General features: G+C 36.0%; 1 protein-coding gene across 1 annotated transcript in view; it reads left to right on the top strand.

Annotated features, from left to right (window-relative positions):
- The window catches only part of LOC664228 (protein amalgam), a 38,033-nt gene that overhangs the window by 16,485 nt on the left and 2,854 nt on the right, over nt 1–18,694 (top strand). The window contains exons 2-5 of the mRNA XM_008198648.3: nt 11,452–11,589; nt 11,642–11,893; nt 13,937–14,209; nt 16,784–16,881. Coding sequence (XP_008196870.1) covers nt 11,452–11,589; nt 11,642–11,893; nt 13,937–14,209; nt 16,784–16,881 — 761 coding nt within the window. The remainder of the gene's footprint in view (nt 1–11,451; nt 11,590–11,641; nt 11,894–13,936; nt 14,210–16,783; nt 16,882–18,694) is intronic.

The raw sequence follows: 18,694 nt of genomic DNA, 5'->3' as shown, positions 1-18,694 counted from the left end.
ATTACGGGGGTAATAGAATATGCAGTTTGTCATAATTTAAATCTATGAACCCGAATCATCTGCTGGTAGCATTAATTAACAAAATTAATTCACTCCGGATCAGTCCTTCTGCATTTTGTTGTTAATTATTAGTTCCATTTCTGGATTAAAAACCCTGAATAAACTGAATAGCAGAGCCCAAAGAATGATTTTTTGAAAGTTGTGATTATTTGGCGGCTTTGGGAGCGTAATAAATATAGATGAATTTCGGTTTTGATTAAGGCTACAAAAGGGCCTTTTCCATACTTCGCTCCTCATACGGCGGATTAGTTTAGTTTCGTGCTTCTTCCCTAGAGGATAGCACTTAATTTCCTATCGCAATTACAAGCAACGGGTAATATTGAAGTTATTATAGTGAGAATAACTTAGCTCACCGTTCATCGCATTAGCAAAATAGAGCAAAAGCCATTACAAATTAATTGAGCTTTGCTTCGGTGTTAATTCCTTATATTTTCACACCCCCTGGCTAAAAATACAACTGATAATGTTTTTACCACGTTTTGTTGGTAACGTGTTCCGCAGCTGGTTTAGAACACACAAACTATTGTCACGACGATTGATTGACGTTGTTCATTAACAGCGGAAAAGAATTACGTCCCACCCTTTGCAGTTGACCGTTAACTAATTAAATGTAGTATCATGGTTGTGAATTACATGCGCCCATATTAGATTAGTGGTCCGGTGTAATGGAGGGGTGGACTTGAAATTTCATTAAATTTTTGCAATCGGGACTTTACGAAGATTAATTGGAAGACTGCCTGATTAATTAAAAGTGGGGTGTTTTTAGAAGGACCAAGTTCTAAACAAAAAAACTTGCGAGGTCGCAGCCAATCGATAGTGACAAAGGGTTTAATAAATCACGTTTATGATACCTTTTAGGGGCGGAAATAGATTTTATTTATTTAGTTGGAATTTGCAGAGTTTGCAACGATAAATTTAGAGGAAAAGTGCCTCTCTGGAGATGCATTTGCAAATGAACACTCGACTGTTACAATTATTGAGTGAATGGCCCTCTCATCGAGTGTCCACTCGCCTTTGATGGCCAGTCCGGAGTCTGACATTTTCATAATTTAAAACATTAAATATATTACTCATTTTGTTATCATTTGCGCGGTTCTTGCAATAAAGATGCCAGTGCGGCTCGAAAACTTATAAATTATTACCAAATTCAGCAAAACCCCAATATTTTAAAGGAGCTAATAAGCTGAATAAAGTAGCGAATTCTAGGAATAAGGTGCAGTAATAAAACTTGAAGAAACTACTTTCCACTTACCGCATTGTTCCCACTTTGTTGTACTTTGTAATCCCCAACTCTCATTAATTTTCTTTTTTTTTACATGCAAGTTGCGTGCCAGACTTGACCTATTAGGGAAGTGACAAACTCACATCATCAAAAATTAAGAGCGGACGCTATCATAGAATAGAAACTTTTTTAATGCAATTAGACTTCCTCTTACATGTTCAGGCGCCGATAGTATGATTAATTTAATCGAAAAACTGCAATTTGACATGCGAGAAAGAAATTTTAGTAGACCAATTACGGAAAGTTTGCAGCCGACTAGTTTATTTTTTACAAGATCGGTTATAAAGACAAGTACTGGGTAAATTTATTGCCCATTAAAATAATGAACACTGCAGACACTCAACCAAAGTTCTTGCAATTTATTGTACTCAACCGTAGTAATAATTTGTTCTTACTTACACTTTTAACTCACCTGGAACTGTTCATATTAATTTCTGCGACCTGTCGTCATACGTAGGAGTAAATTTTCAGACGTTTCTAATAAAAGGAGAGGCTTCCTCAAATAGAATACCGGTTTGATTGAATTATTTAAAATTTAGCGGTTTAATAAATAATCCGACGTTGGAGCTGCGAGTTTTTAAAACGTTTAATTATAAACTAAAACTAAAGTACCGTAGTTACGTATTCATGGCTAACTCTAAGATAACTAACAAAGGATTTGGTTATCAATTTATAATTACTGTTTACGTGGCTTTGATTTTATAATAACTCGAAGGTTTCTTTAACTTGCCTATGAATTTTTCATGACGTTGTTTTGAATAAGCTGCGTCTTTGATGTATTATTTAGGAGCAAGCAAGTTTGCAACTACTCATAGGAAATAAAAGAAGTCCCCCGATTAATTTTTTTAACAATACATTTCGAGCCGTCCCTAATTCCCACACTGCACCGTTATTTACTGCTTGTTTGCAATTAAAGCGGCCCTGGTCTTACATTATCTGCCAGGTTCATCTGAGCATTTTACTGATTTACAACATCCGATAGCACAAGAGGGCCAGTGTGTATTGCGGACCTTCGCCTAATCCGATAAGCGACCACTTGCTATCAGGGCGTCCTTAATTAAGGGTCCACCAATCGGCGTTTTTTCAACGTCCGAATGGACTACGTCATGCTAATTGGGTTGTTTCTTGTGTCGTAAACATGCGGAGGGTATGAGCTTTGACCCAGTGGTTTCGGTTAAAAGATGGCATTTTTCCGCCTTCCTTTTGTGTTGTTTACGAACAATAGGTTAAAACTCTACTCTTTAACCGAAACGGAAAAGCGGGGCTGTAATCCAAGAGAGAGCACATTAAAGGGGAAATTCGACGATAAATGATGAGATTTTCGAAAGACATGAGTGATAAACTGGCACTTGACCTGCTTTATTGACTCGTGTTGCGGAATTATTTTATAAATTTTGGATAAATTCGGGTCTGTAGTGCGGATAGTTTGTGCAATCAGTGCCGGTTCATCATCATCAATCATACAATGCTTGGATTTGATGAGTGGGGGCTGATAAAATACCCTTCTCTTTGCTTTCGCATTGTTTTAGTTTATTTGTAATCATCAATGTTTTGTACGATGGGTGGTTTAATACGAGTAAATTGCAGTAACGGTAGCTTTACATCCAGTTTCAGTGACACTTTATTCATTTTTATATTGTCGTAAATGTGTGCTATGACATTCAATTAATGGGCAATGAAATAATTATATTTTTAACGACACATTTGAACGAAACTGAAAAAAACCTCGAGTATCGAGGCCACTGCATGAAATTAGTCTGTTTATTAGAAAAAATAGTCTCTGCCAAGAGCTTATATCAATTTTGATTTTGAAACTGCAACTCTCTATTTTCAGGATTGCTTTTTAAAAAACGTAATTTGAAGTGAACATGACTTTTATTAGAATGAAAATCGCTAAACGTGTAGTACACACTTGTTTAGTGTTTGAAAAATCGACTCGCAGTTTAATTAAATTAAATTTATAAAATGCTGGAAAGTTAAATTGGTGATAACAGGAATTTTACCATTTAGCATTTTATCAGTGTTTAAATAGAGCCGATTTTAATTTGCTTTGAAGTTATGTTCACGTTACAAATGCAATTTAAAAATGGTAGGAATGTTTTCATTGAATTTGTTTAAATAGTTGGACCAACAATTCAAACAAATTTTTATTTCAGTTCTACGGTCGGTGCTATTTATAGTTCATCAATGATTTGCCGGATTAGTTTAACTAAAACCAGCTTTAATCTTGACACTGTATTAATATTTATTTTCGCAATAACGTCTCGCTAACATTTTTTGGCTGAAATGTGGATTTCTTGCATGCCATCGCAACAAACAACCTGGGTATTTAAGTTACACAAAAATTTTGTATGAATATTTACAAGTGAGGGCCATAATTTCGTTTTTGGTTGAATACGGGGTTCAAAAGTTTAATGTCAAGCACTTGAAGAATGGGGTTAAGGGAATACAGACAGAATTGCTGAATTAGGTTTCGCCCACTTTGTCCCAACAGCTAGCTTTGAAAATCATTCAAGCATCAATAACAATCTAGGCCTGTTATCACCCGAAACTCGGCTTTGCGTTATTTTGTATATTTTTCGCAGCTTCGCCCGCTTTTTGCCATATATCTGAAAGTTTATGGGTGATTTGCTGGAAGTGACCCTGTAATAAACTAAAATTGCCAATAAAAACATATCACATGTTCAAAGGTGGTTCGTGCCATCCGTTTAATGAAGGAAGTTTAATTGGATCCAGTTAGTTAGGCAAATAAATAAATGTAAAGGTAAATCCATGCAGCTGATAACGATCTTGCCTAATTTGTTTTGTTTCCTTTGGATCTGTTCGCATAATTAATTTACAATTTTTCCCTTCAACTATGGTAAAAACTCGATGCACACTTCGTATTCTGCATAATAAGCAAAACATTTCCGCTGTAATGCAATTTCGGAATAAAAACAGCGTTCGCACTCTTGGAATAATAAATCGCGAATTTTTACGTAAACATTTAAGAGATAAAATCGTCTGAGCCACTCTGTTAACATGTACCTAGACAGCAATGTGTCTCTACATAAGCAAAACTGCCCGATTATTTAATTCTATTGACGCGCATGTTTGTCGTGAAACTTTATCAATTTGAAAGCAAGTCGGAATTCAGCTCGAAGAACTTTCCGATCTCATTGAAGTTGTCGAGTGGATTCCGACGCGTTATGAGCTTGAATCCTAGAAATGTTTCAGTCAACAGTGACAGCTTTGCGTTTTCTAAATGCCGGAAAAATAAACGGTAACGCGATATGATTAATTTAAAAGTCGCCAAATTGCATTAAACGAATCGATTGTGCAAACATATTTTGGACGCTCTGCTGACGCAAACACAGCCTCACAATCAAGTTGACGCGATCTTTAATATAAAAGCCCGGCTTAGTAAAATGTCTTTAAAGTTTGATTAATTTTATAATGAATCCATTAGTGCGATAGGTCGGCTATTATTTGCGCGCTTAAAGAACAGCTTAATAACAAAATTCCGGACAAAATTGATAGGGCTAGTGATAACCGGTTAAAGAGTAAAAACAGCCAAGTACGAGCTTTATAATGTCGTCTCGGGGCCGCTTAATGACTGATGATTACGATCTTTTTGAATCGGTTTCCAAGAAAGGATAAACGTCTTCCTCCCAAAGACACTGAAAAATTATTTTTGCAACAATACGACAGTTTTATTTTTTGACAATCGTTATAATTTTTTACTGTCGTTAATTTTACTGACAAAATGACTATATGATTGTTGTTTTATAAAGCTTTGGAAATATGTCGCCCGGCGCATCCACCATTTTTGACTCAAAAGCATGTGTGTGTGTGTGTTCTGATAACATACAAAATAATTTTGCCGTGTTTGTTGTGTAATAAAGTTGGCGAAACCGTGTTGTCTCGTATATTTATGCCCCTTTTATTGCACGTGAATTGATTCAAAGTAAACACGTAGGTGTGTTCCGTAACCGTAATCGAATAGAGTCCAGAATGTGCGCGATAACAATTTCAGGCAAGTCCTTTCAACCAGTTCAAATATTCATAGTGTCCAATTTTAAACGTAACAAGGGCGATCACGTGCAAGATACACGAGGGTAAAAACGTGCCTCGGAGTATCACCGCCTCCGGAGGTGCCAGAGCAATTGTGGCCCGACCCCGCCCCTGTTTTGCCGCCGGTTGCGACGCAACATGTAATTGATTTACAATAAAATTGCATTTTTTCTCTGAAGTTATGTATTGGGTTGTTGATGGAAGGGCGCGTGGGCGGAATACGCTTCGTTACGGCTGGTTTTATTGTTACACACTTACATGTTTTTGTGATGAAACTTGTAATAATATTTTCCCGTGGGGTTCTTACATTCCGATTACTTCTGCGGCCGAAATGTGATTTATAAACATGGTTCACATCCGAATGACTTCGAGTGTGTTTGCTCCGGCAACGGGAAAAATACCGGAATTGCATTCGAATTATTCCACAAAAGTCGATTAGAAGGCCTATGGAAACTTTATGGAAAGCAAATTTGTTCAAAATGCAATCTTGAAGTAATAACAACTTGGCGATTGAAAATTCATGGAATATTCAGCAAAATAGACTCCACAATATCGGCGTTTTTAATGGAAAATACACACCACCAACCACTATTTTTAAACAAGATAACGAAACGCGGTTTTAATTAGAGAGTTGTTGCAAATGATTTCCCAGGCTGTATCAAAAATGCGGCATTAGATTTTTTAACAGTATTTATTGTTAAAATGAAATGATTTCATTATATGAAAGTCACAATTTTAATTTTGCGTCAGTAGCTTTAAAAAATAGATCACAATGATTTATTTTCCGAATTTGGCATAATTAACACCGTAAAACTGACAAAATGAAATTGAATTCACATACGTGAATAAATTAAAACAATAAAAAATATTTGACGTGTTATTCTCTAAATGCAGACTTATTTACATAAAACTGAAAATATTTACTCACAAGCCTTTTAACTATATTTTCGCATTAGATAAAATGTACAAGTATAACATGATATTTAATGAAGCATTGCATATAATAAACAAGTCAGATTTGCATCCAACAAAAGCAAGTAAATTCAGTTCTTAATTTTGTTTTAATGGAATAATATTCTTATTTTTGTGATTCCAACATTTAAACAGTTAATTTCAGACTCGTGGGATTACTTTGCCGGTAAAATTATCATTAAAATTCAGATTTACACATTTCTTATAGAGTCTGCGATCCACAGTGCAATAAAACTCGACGATATTGCCCCACTCACGAGAAGTAATAATCGTTGGGGTTTTGAGGATAATGGGATGAGTTTATAAGTCGTAACAGGTGGAAATAACAAACCCAAAGTCGGCTGACTTTCGTTTTCAGGGAGCACCATTTCAGTGGCAGGGGGTGCAAAAATAATGATTTTTGATGGTCTATCCATTAGAACAGCAAGCATCCCTCTTGATATATCTGCGGCAATGATGGCGTATCGTTTGCACATCGTCCCCATGATACATTAGCCCGCAACTAATCTAACGACCCTGTTCTTGAGCAAATACGAGCTTTACGTAATGGCCCAAAGTGTTGAGCATACAAGCGATATATTTAGTTCAAATCCGTGTCAGCTACGACGTTACGTTGCTCCACGTGGGCCCTGTTGGTATAATCATGTTAACTGCGGGTGGCCGGTTTGTTCCACCACACTAAATTACATTACTCAGCCCCCGAGCTTGGAAATTTTTGTCTAGTCACGCAGGTGAAACAAATTACGCGTTTGTATTAGCAAATTGGAGTCTTTTATTTCCACAAATTTAAATGTAAAATGTCCTCAATCTAAACCGACGCCGGAAATTAATATCAGGGGTGTCCCGTTTTTTCATAATCCGGGAGAGCATTTGAATAATTGCGGCACGTTTCTTCACACCCTAGCGTTTGACAAGTCTATAAAACACTTGAGGCTGACTATTGTGCAAATATTCAATGTTTAATGTCTCACGCTCGATAAAGCCGCCACAGCCTGGGAGGAAAGCCGCTGTTTTTCCAAACGCCGAAACAAACAGATTTACATTAAAAGCGTCAATTTTCACCTCGAGTGTCATTCATAATTACATTTTTACAATGGACTTTCTATGTAAATGCACTTTGCCGAATTTAATGGCCATGCATTTCATTTGTTCCATTACCAGGGGAATTACTGTGCTGCAAGCTCATCTAAATTCAAAATTTTACTATGTGGTAACACTATATCAAGCTCAATGTCTTGTTCAACACGGCGACGGAAATGTGTTTACTTTGTACCGTGGTCCATTACTGCAGTTTACTGAACAGTTAATCTAAATATACAAAACTTAACAATATTATTATAGCGTCCAAATTTATTTTTTTATGCAAACAAGGTTTGTTCTTTGAAAAATCACTTGCGCTTCGAGATAACGAATATCATTCCAGGCGGAGTGATGACGATGTAGCGGTTAAAACTTCATGAATTTTTCATGAAGCTGGAGCAACAAAAACAAACATGTTTTAAACAAATCTCAGATAATGAGCTTCCAGTTAAGTGGATTTTTTGATTTCGGGTGAAACATGTTTCAATTACTGTCACTTTGGAAACGAATTACCGGTGTACCATAGGCGCTAAGCGCCAGAGGCGCTCATTTAATGGATGTTTAGTTTAGCATTAAAATCTGTTATTACAAAATTTCATTAAGAAAATTGTTAATAAAATTCTGCCCCAAGCTAATTTAGATTATTTTACGACCTGATTTTTAATTCAGTGTAAACTCCTGAATTCCACTCAAAGTATTCGTGCTTAATTACATAGTGGAGCAGAAAGGCGTTTTTATTATTTTTCGATTTTTTTACTTTTTGAAGGAATTTATAACAATACTTTTAATTGGACACACAGACTAGTAATAATACAAACTTCCACCAATAAGTTCCAACAATTTTTTGAATTAGTATGTTTTTATTGGAGGATCGAATTCGGTTGTAATCTGCGCCTCATTACAAATAAGCTAATTAGTTTAAGCTCGCGTATTCAAAACTTGGGTAATATCGCGAAAAGTAAAACATCTGTTGCAAAGTTTTAATGCAGTTTGCATTTTTGCGAGACATTAATACGAGCAGCTAGAACACATCTTGCAGTAAATTAATTTGGTGTAATTGGATTGGGTTTTAAAAAGTAGACACACTTGCAAAACCCAGTTAGCAGACATTAAAGTTGTTATTACACGGTCCACGCGGCCTAATATAAACATGCCGAATCAACTTGGCTAATTACCATATCAGATCTCGCATTTGGGCTGCAATTTATAGAGCAAGCCTATCCATTACATGACAACATCCATTATTTCTATGCGTGACAGAATTGTGGAGGTTTTCCCCAATAGCTCGACAGACATCCCATTTTAACCAGCACGTTTGATGTGATATATTACCTTAGTTTATTAGCTGTGAAATCGCACTGTGGCGAATGCAAATGAATTACGCATCCTCGACGGCGAATCCACCGAAAAAATATTTGCAGGAATGCAATACGTTTTAATTAACGTGGCAAAAGTATTTCAATTAAAAATTCTCGTGTTGTGTAATTTCGACAGTTTTTTATCATTTTTGCTGTGATTTCTTCGCGTTCGGAATGGAGATATTTATTTCAGCGCCGAGCTCCGGGATGATTTATGAAACGAGAAATGTTAAAATCAACACGGAGGAGCATATTTTGTGTTTGCGTCTGTGTACCTGCTGCTCGAACATCAACCCAATTTGTCGTGGAATGAAAGATGCATTTCACCGACATTATTTATAACCGGTTAATCAAATATTTACATTCCGATAAATAGGACAAGGAGGTGCATTATTTAAGTAACGATTTTTAAACGACTAACTGCAAAAAATCAAAATATTCATAATGTATGCGATCAAGAGATAAAATTCAGGCTAATGGCCAACAATTTCAATAAGCTATTTATGTTATATTGGTTTCAACTCATTGTATTTTAATATTTGAACACACTGCTGGAAGTTGGAGTTTTATTTCCGATGAAATGAACATTATCGACGCGAAGTTTATCTTGAATTCTTAAATTTTCATGTTTCAAGTAGTTTACAGCAAGCATGATTTGCAACTTCTTATCTTTCTGTCACATTTCGCGAGAATAAAAAGTTGCCAAAGTTGGGTTTGAGAGGAGGAATTCAAACATCTACATCTAATTTTAATGAAGTCGTGAGCTGGAGTCGTAAAAAAATGCACGTTTTCGGCGAGTATTTTATAAATTTCGAACTGGGTGGGTTTTTATTGCACTTCCTTAACTAGTTTATTATTACAAGGGCAGCGGTTTTTCGATTTATTGTTAATGCCGCCAGAGAAAATCGCTGTAATTACAGCGGAAAAACTTCGTCAATTTTCCCCTAATGTCACTTCTTTGAATATCCATCGAGAGAGTGGTTTGTAATCGACAGAGGCTTGATAAATGGGAGTTAATTAAGAGTTTACGTCAAGCCATTTGTGAATATTTTCAAGAAGTTGCTTTAGAAAACTGTCATTTGCATCAATTTGAATCGAATTGTGCTAAAACATTAGGAACTATTTCTAGGCCAATTAATCATTCAGCGCTTTATCCGGGAAAGTTCCTAAAGGATGACTACGGTTCATATAACTTGAACACATAATTAATATCTAAATCATATAACTCAGTAAATTAGTTAGGGAATTTTCTTAATCTTTGCTTGCCGCAAACATAATCGTCGCGGATGCGGCAAAAGTAATTATAACTTTGCGACGTTCGTTTCAATGACTCCATCATTGTTTCGTTCTATCAGTCTTGGTTTGAACAATAACCAAGTTATTTTGCTAAGCACGGCATTTGCCGTAATAAACCGTGTTTTGTAATTTCTTACCGTCCAATTAAAAAAAGCAATTCGGAGTTTTTTAATTAAAGTAAATTCCGCGACTTCCCACCTACACTTACCTCCAAAATTAATTAATTTTAGAGCACACAACTTACGATTATCACATCAAAGCCCCAATTAAACAAACCTCGCCTCAGTTATTGTAACATGGTGAAACCGAGCACCTTTCGTTTATTGCCACTTATGTGTTTAGTCAAACATTACGCGAACGCTGTTTGAATTCTAATTGACTCGAAAGCTTCCGAGCTTTTTCGGATTGAGTTGATTTCTGACTGCAACATATGGCTTCGTTCGGAAAATCTCGAGCGGATTCCGTAAAGATTTAATACATAACTCAATACCTAAGGGGCCCGATGTATTGAATATTGTTGCCAGAGTCGGATCCTTGAGCTTGCAATTCGGTGGAAAGGGAATTGTAATTCTTTTTTCGGGTTACACAATGTTATACCGATACACAAACTCTCCACAACAGGATTTTGCGATTATATTCGCAAAAATATGTTCGGTTGTTTAACCAAATTTTGCTTAAATATTTAATTTTCGTTGCTGGTATGAAATGCTAGCAAAAATGTTGATTTCCTGGTGGAAAATATGAATAATTCAATAAATCAAACGTCACTCATTTTTTGCTTTTGTTTGGAAATAATTTTATGTATGTCCAATATAATACAGAGCAAACAGTGTGTCACACTATAGGATATAGTGTTGAAGGCAATTTGTAACTACTTTACGTGTAAACATAATATTGGCACATTTATTTTTACTTTTGCCCGGCGCCTCCACCATTTTTACAATTACAATTTTTTTTTCAAATCGAGAAAATAAAAGAGTCATAGTGTATGCTGACTATTAAAAATTTAAAATGATGCATTAGAAAAGATTTGTATGAATTTTTAAAAATTTATTTGATTCAAACTGTGAAAAATGCATGTTATCTGAGATAATAAAACGGATATTCTTTATTCCAATTCAGCGAATTTACGAGGGATAATACGTCGGTTCGAATCTTGTACAAGACAAATATCGCTGAACTATAAACTGTGCGAAACTTTTAGACATCACAGAACTTGAACAGGAAGTATGATTCTTGCTGCGTTTTTCCTGTCCTATCTATTGTCTCCAATTCCAAATTTTCACTTTCTGAAAATTTATGTATAAAGGTTGTTCTTGGTAGTTTCATAAAACCCCAATTTTGTTTCAGACGCCCAGCACTACCAAGGCCTCAATGACCTGGACATCCTCCCCGAGGGCAAGCCCCCAAGTTTTGTAACTCCGGGCCAGACTTACCGCATAGCCGCCGGAAGCACGGTGGTTTTACCTTGCAGGATAACTCCGGCAGGTGATTATTTTATTTACATGCTAATGGAGTTTCTCGCTCTTGTTTTACTTAGGCGCTTACGTGCTGGCGTGGAAACGAGGAATTGCAGTTTTGACAGCCGGACCAGTGAAAGTCACCCCTGATCCGAGGGTGAGACTGCTGCCGTCCCCGGTGAGCACTTCGAGCTTAACCGGAATACCGGAACTATCCGGAGAAGGATATAGTTTGGAATTGAAGGATGTTAGACCGCAAGATGCCGGAGATTATGTGTGCCAAATTGGAACAATGGAGCCGAGAGAAATTACACATACTTTGGAGATATTGGGTGAGGACTGGTTGTCTCTGTAGTTTGATAGGAACGACAGGTCGTGGAGGACTTCACTGTTTTGATTTTTTCACGAACGATAGATGAGTTAAATTCACATTACAATCGATCTTGTAGCGTTTTCGTGCCAACAACGTGACATTATACGTTACGTAACAAATAAATTAGTTATTTGAGTGTTTGTCGCCTAATATTCAAATTGTTTGTAATTACTGAACGACTTTGATTTCATTAATTTGGAAATAGTCACCGCTGCGACGAACACAAACTGGAAATTGCGGTTTTCCTAATGTGTTATTTGATTCAAACTGATGAAACTCTAATTTGGTTATCTTTGATTGCAGCTAGACTTCAACCAAATTACTGCGTAATGCGCTCAGCAATAAACACAATGTCTCCGACAGTGTTTTGAAACTTGTTCAAAACTTCACGGCTACTTGTTAATTTTACAATTGTGAGAAAATAATTCTAAATAAACGCCACTCAATTTCATAATTAGTTGTTTAATATTTCATCAATACTGTGATGATATTTTGCGCAAAGATGAATAAATAAACTGGCCGCTGATCTGATTTTGATTCTAATTTGTTAATATGAATCACTTATTTATGGTAATATTATTTGCAAATATGATAATTTAAATTCCAAATCGTTCACCATGATCAAATATTTTAGTTGATTGACGATTTTATGGGTAGATATCGTTTAAAACGAGTCTTATTTAGTCGAAAATTTATTGTTGATAAGATCGCAACCCGAAACAAGGAAAACTTAACACGTAAGAAATAGGCCTTTTATCGTGTTTCCCTTTGTTGCTATAAATTTATCCCGATTACAGGGCACACATGAACGATTCAAAATAAGCGAAATAACAAGTCAAACTTAAATTTGGTCGATGTGACTGAATTAGTAAATAAGGTAATTAATTCACCAGCGCGCTCATTAATTATCACGTTCGTGACTCTCTTATTTATTTCAATGATCACACTTTTCAGACAAAGTTTCTTAAATTATACGTAATTACAACATTAGGGCATGGCTAATTAAATGGGTAATAATTGATATAATTGAATTACCTCTCGTCTCCACTCATTTATTTAAGCATCAGCGCGGTATTTTTACCGATTAAATTAATGCGAATAAAAAACTTTTTGTGTCTAAGTATGACAATTGGAAACAGAAACAAGACTGTAGTTCATAAAAATAAAATAATTTTATTGACCGCGTTCTTCTATTCACCAATCGCAATTGGAGATCTTGCCTAGGGTCGCTATCAGTGAAAAATTTGCACAGTGCTGCCATTATCAAGATCAGATAATATGAAATCACTGGAACCTAATCCCGCTTCTCTTGTACTCTCTGAAGATATCTTACCAATACAGCGGTATTATCTCCTCCTCATATATCTCGGAGAGCTTAACTTGTAATCGTAGGATCACAAGTACCGCTTTGCAATCAAATCAGTACTGGGGTTGAAATTTGCAAAAACTTGCAGTCAGACCCATATGTTTCTCTAATTACGGAGAAATATTACAAAAAGCGTATTCGAGCTGCCACTAAACGGAATAGAATCCGCACAATTGAATTAAATTTAAATGTTTATGCACTGTGAAACTGTAGTTTGTTTGTGACAGCTTACATTAACATATTTTTGTTAATTAATACCATTATTCGGAATTTTGAAGTAAAATATGATTTAATCTGCTACGTTATTATTTAACACGCTACTATTTTTGATTATTATGTGAAGTTATAATAATCATTAGTTCACTCAAATCGGTAAATGATTCAACATTTTGTTCAATAAAAAAAAATAAAACAAACTCTGTTTGCTTTGATGGTGTTATAACTGTCAAATGTGAAATAGTAGAAATAACTTTCCTATTGTGTTGCTTTTGAGTCTAACTTTTGCTTCGTTGCCGTAATATATCTTAAATTTTTTAATTAAATCCGTGGAAAAATAACATTTCTTTTCCGGCCGGCGCGCCCGGAATAATCCTATATGTTTTTCCAGCTGTTTATGAATCACATTTCTGTTTTCAGTGCCTCCCCGAATCCATTACGTTTCCCACACCGGTCCATTGGAAGTCCTCCAGGGTGCTACAGTGAAAATGGAGTGTCGAGCGTCGGGCAATCCCGTGCCGACCGTCGCCTGGACCAGAAAGAACAACGTTTTGCCAAGCGGCGAGCGTTCGGTTTCCGGTTTATCTCTCGTAATTCAGCGAGCGGACCGCCATTCCGCAGGCCAATATCAATGCTCGGCTGATAACGGCGTCGGCCAACCTGACACACGTCATATCACCCTTAACGTTTTATGTAAGTACAGCCCCTGTTTTGCTGCAAAAAGATGCGACTGGCCCATCGAGATAAAATGCGACATCGTTTATTTCGCTGGACGGCATAACACTATCGTTTCGTTACTCAAAAAATTACGTGTTAAAGCCATTGTGACACAATATTGGATTTGTGACAATGGCGCTGCAAAAATTACACTTCCGGGCAAAACTGGTCAATCACGCTATTGTCAGACACACGGATTGGGACAACATTTGTCCTACTTTTTTTAATATCAGACGAAACAGTTATGGAGTTGCTTCTAATAAGCGATCTCTAATTTGGTTTCACAAATTACTGAAAAGAATTTTTGTGCAACAAAAATAGAAAGTAGAAAAAATTGTGTATTACACTCGTTTAAGACTTAATTGTATAATAACATACTATTATTGTATGAAACAGCAAATTACCAAAATTATTTATTGGAAATAGTGCTTAACGCTCGGCAATTTTTAGCGTATTGCCTGGTGATAGCCTAATACTGAAACCCTTCTCTAAAACAAACTTGAAGGGCCTTATGAATAAACACGAGTTAATTTTAAGTCCGGTTACAGGTGCTAAATTTAGTTGTATAAACTTGTGGACAACCAGAGTTTGCTTTCGGTGTAAATTGAGTTTTGCGTAAGACCACTTTCGAACTTTAAACATACAAGATTATTATCAGTTGTATTATTGCAAAAGTTTGCCCAATATTGCAAAAGGTGTCAACGAAAATTGTTAACTTAATTACGTCTTTTTGAAAGGTTTGTCTTTGAAAATAATTTTCGAAGCATGAGAACCTTTTAAGCTGTTTATGTAGGTAAATAGCGCCAAGTTTTATACCATATTAAGAAAGTTTGTCAAAGAGAAAACTCTTCTAGCTTTCGTTTATTTTTAAGTTAACTCTCAAAGAACTCTTTAAGCGTTTCTCTACTTTACCACATTTATCCGGCAAGACTTGTAGCACAATTATGTAATGCATGTAGTTAAAACTTTAAATTTTAATGTAACATTGTTGGAATAAAAGTCAGGTGTTTTTATTTGAAAATTTATTGCGACATAAAATAGCCCAGTGGTTCATAAAACTCGTGTCATAATTGCGCATTTAATTCGATTTGATGGTCTCTATAAAATTATTTACTGCTGCGTGGAGGGTAAACAAATGTGGAATTTTTGTTAAAATCATTGTTTCTTATGTTTGTAAAACAAGAGAAGACGTTACATCATGTTTCGCTTTTCCACAAAAAGTACAACACATAATAAAGGCACTAATTTAAAACAAAGTTCGACATGTTTTGTTTTTTATTTTGCAGCATCAGGCTCTTTGATATTTGGAGTTTCTCGGTAATTTAATATGAAATTTGCTTTCAACTCACACAAAATAAAATTGCGTTACATAAGATTGCAGCAAACTTTGAAACAAGTACAAATAGCTGTACAACTTTTGCTTTGATATTTGTTAAACGCAATAAATTATTTAAATCACTTTGATATTTTTTGCTCAACCGCGCTCTCAATTTAAAACTAGGACTCGAGTTATTGTTCGGAATTCCAGTCGTGTAGTACAAGACAAGCAATACTTGTTTGAGAGATAATCGTGTGTAGGATTCAAATCCGTCATAAAGTTGGATAAGGTGTACGATGTTGCGACGTGACGAAATTCCCTTGCTAACTGGAAGCATTGTTAGTTCAGCTCGAAAATAGAAACTTTATATACGGGATCGATACTTTCGGGATTTTCCTATTTTTATCCTATTAGGTTTAACCGTAAACACAGCTTCGCGTTTTCCCGGCGCATCCACCAAAATTATATTACCAACTAGCAAGCATTAAGTGAAAAAACGCAATTATCGGCGCTCTTCGAACGAAACAATTCAGGCACTTGGGAGGGAAATACTGTCAGATTGGCGAAGCTCATTTCGCTTTATTAGGGTTCGGGAACCTCGCACTTTAAGAGCTTACACCTAGAACTAGGTATTGTAAATCACGCGGTTTTAGGCTGCTCGCTATGCGTTCGAGCATTACATGTCTTAGCGCTGCTTAGATTAGCAATGACAAAGTTTTGGCTGTTGACTAATCCGCGTGTTAGTTGAACAAACTCCGCCAAAAACTTACGCTCTAAATGGATTAGCAAACAGGACCGGCAAATATAATTTAATTGCTTTCTATGAAAATGAGCGCTGAAACAATGAGCCAACATTTAACGCCCAAATTTCGGCGCGGTCTTGGACACTTTTCCAAATTATTAAAACTAAATAATAAACAATGTTGATAATGGAGATGACAAAAAATTTAACACTCCGAGACGGCGATTGAAAAATGTAGATATTTCACGAGCGCACATTTCTTACATTTTCATTCACTCGCCGCTCAGAAATATCTCTCCACTCTTCTTCTCGTTTCAAGTTAGTGAACATGATTTCCTCTTGTCGCAGAAAAGGTCGCATACAATTTTGAGCGCTATCACATTTCGCAATAAAATCCGATTTGTGTTTGCATAAATAAGTTGTAGCAACAATGACGGAAGCGTCCCGATTGTTTCAACCTTGGCATGTTTTTACTGTTTTTCTCTTACAGACGGACCAGAAGTGGAAACTGAAAGAGCGACTGTACACACGGGAATTGGACTTGAAGCACAGTTGGTGTGTATAGTTCATGCAGAACCAGCTCCACAGGTAACTTATTTCAAATATTTAGCGTTAACGCCGCCGTTATTGCATTTTACGTGTTTTACTTTTCGTGAACTAGAACTGAATTTTTAATCCCACGATATCAGCGCTTTTTCTCGACGCGGAACCGGGGGAAAAGTAAACACAAAGACAACGTGACTTGTGTTTATTGGAGTGCTTTTAGCGGAAAACCGAGTATTACAGAAATAATATTTTTAATTGCGGCGCCGACAAAATATGAGGCTTTAATTCCGAAAAGTCGAATTAAAAATTATAGAAATCGTAGCTCGGGGCGAGTTTCTCAATTAAACTTGCACAGTTAGTTTTTATGAGGTCATCAGGATTAATTGAAATATTCCAGGCAATATTGTGTAACTGCAGTTCGCTCTCAAGAACTTCGAACGTAACAACTTGAGGGAATTGAAATGTCTCGTGGGATCTCTTAATGAATCGATTGGCCGAATGGTGGTCGTTAAGGGTAATGGGTTTTTTACGCAACTGCCCCTTTGATTAAGAATGATAATCGCTGCTTATTAAAACAGAAGATGTTCATGCTTGTGTGTACAAAATCTGGAAAAGTTTTTATTTTCCGGAAGATAAACAGAAAGGAACACTCCAGAGTTACTCACAACTTATTTTATGATTTTTATTGTGGAATAAACATTTTTTACTGTGTTTGATACATTCGCCCTCACACATTCCTCTTTGTGTGCCGAAAAGTTGCGATATAACAATACCAACGCAGTAAATATAATAATAAAATTCTTAGTTTGTTTACTGTACGAAAGTTCATAAAATTTTTATGGACTCGCTTGGAAATCACTTATTTTCCCTCGTTTCAATCGTCGGCATTCGGCCGTATTTTTGTCTGGTATTTACATTTTATTTTCGGCACAAAAAGCCAACGAGGAGCTAATCAGCGAGCCGTTTGATGCCGTCAAGCTTTCGCAGTTAAGTTCTAATTGCCGCTTCCTCATTAAATTAATTTGTGCTAATAAGACGCTCGCGTCTAATTTTCACGGTATGGTGGGTCTTAAAGTGATAAATTTGAATCAAAATTTCACTTTGATAAAGCAGTTTTTATGCGAGATACGGATCATATCAGTTTTTAGATCGTATCAGATGATTCGTTTGCAAAATATGGAAAGCTTCCTTTTGCATAAAGCGATTTATTTTATTCAGCCACATTGACGCGACTCGGGGGATGTAAAACAGTTCAAAACTCGGATAAGGCGGCGTTTGCGGTGCCGGGAAATTAAGACTGAAACCTTCATTTAGGACCTTCGAATAATGGAGTTATTATGAATAAAAATAATTTTCTTGCGGCGTGTGAGTTCTTGCGAAAATTGGGTTCCCGTGGAAATATTTTATGCGTTGTGGAAATGCCAAATTATTCAGGTCGTGTCAATACACCGTCTCGAAATATTTAACAGTGTCTACTTTTTCTCCCTCGTCACAACTGTGTGAAAGACAAGTTTTTGTGTTATACCAAACCGTGAATAAATGTTTGGTATATGTCTCGTTAATTTTAAATTGGTAATCGATTGGAAGTTTGCTCTTTAACGTCGGTTACAATTTTCCTTTTATGTTCAAAGAAATAGCTAATATAAAATTAATATTCTCTAGGGATACGAAGTGATCTCGCAAGTTCAGTACTAAATTATTTTTTCTCTAATTGCTTTCTTCATAAAAAGTACATGCAACGAAACTCTTTAAATTTATCGTAATCCTCACCCAGGAGCACTTTACAGAATTGCTGTTTTCATTTTGGTAATGTCGATAATAGCACATCCGTTTTGCTCTTTTATTTTTCTTAAAG

This window comes from Tribolium castaneum, chromosome 6, assembly GCF_031307605.1.
Source record: "Tribolium castaneum strain GA2 chromosome 6, icTriCast1.1, whole genome shotgun sequence".
NCBI lineage: Eukaryota > Metazoa > Arthropoda > Insecta > Coleoptera > Tenebrionidae > Tribolium > Tribolium castaneum.
Note: the sequence above shows the minus strand (reverse complement) of the source record. Positions and strands in the feature narration are given on the sequence as shown.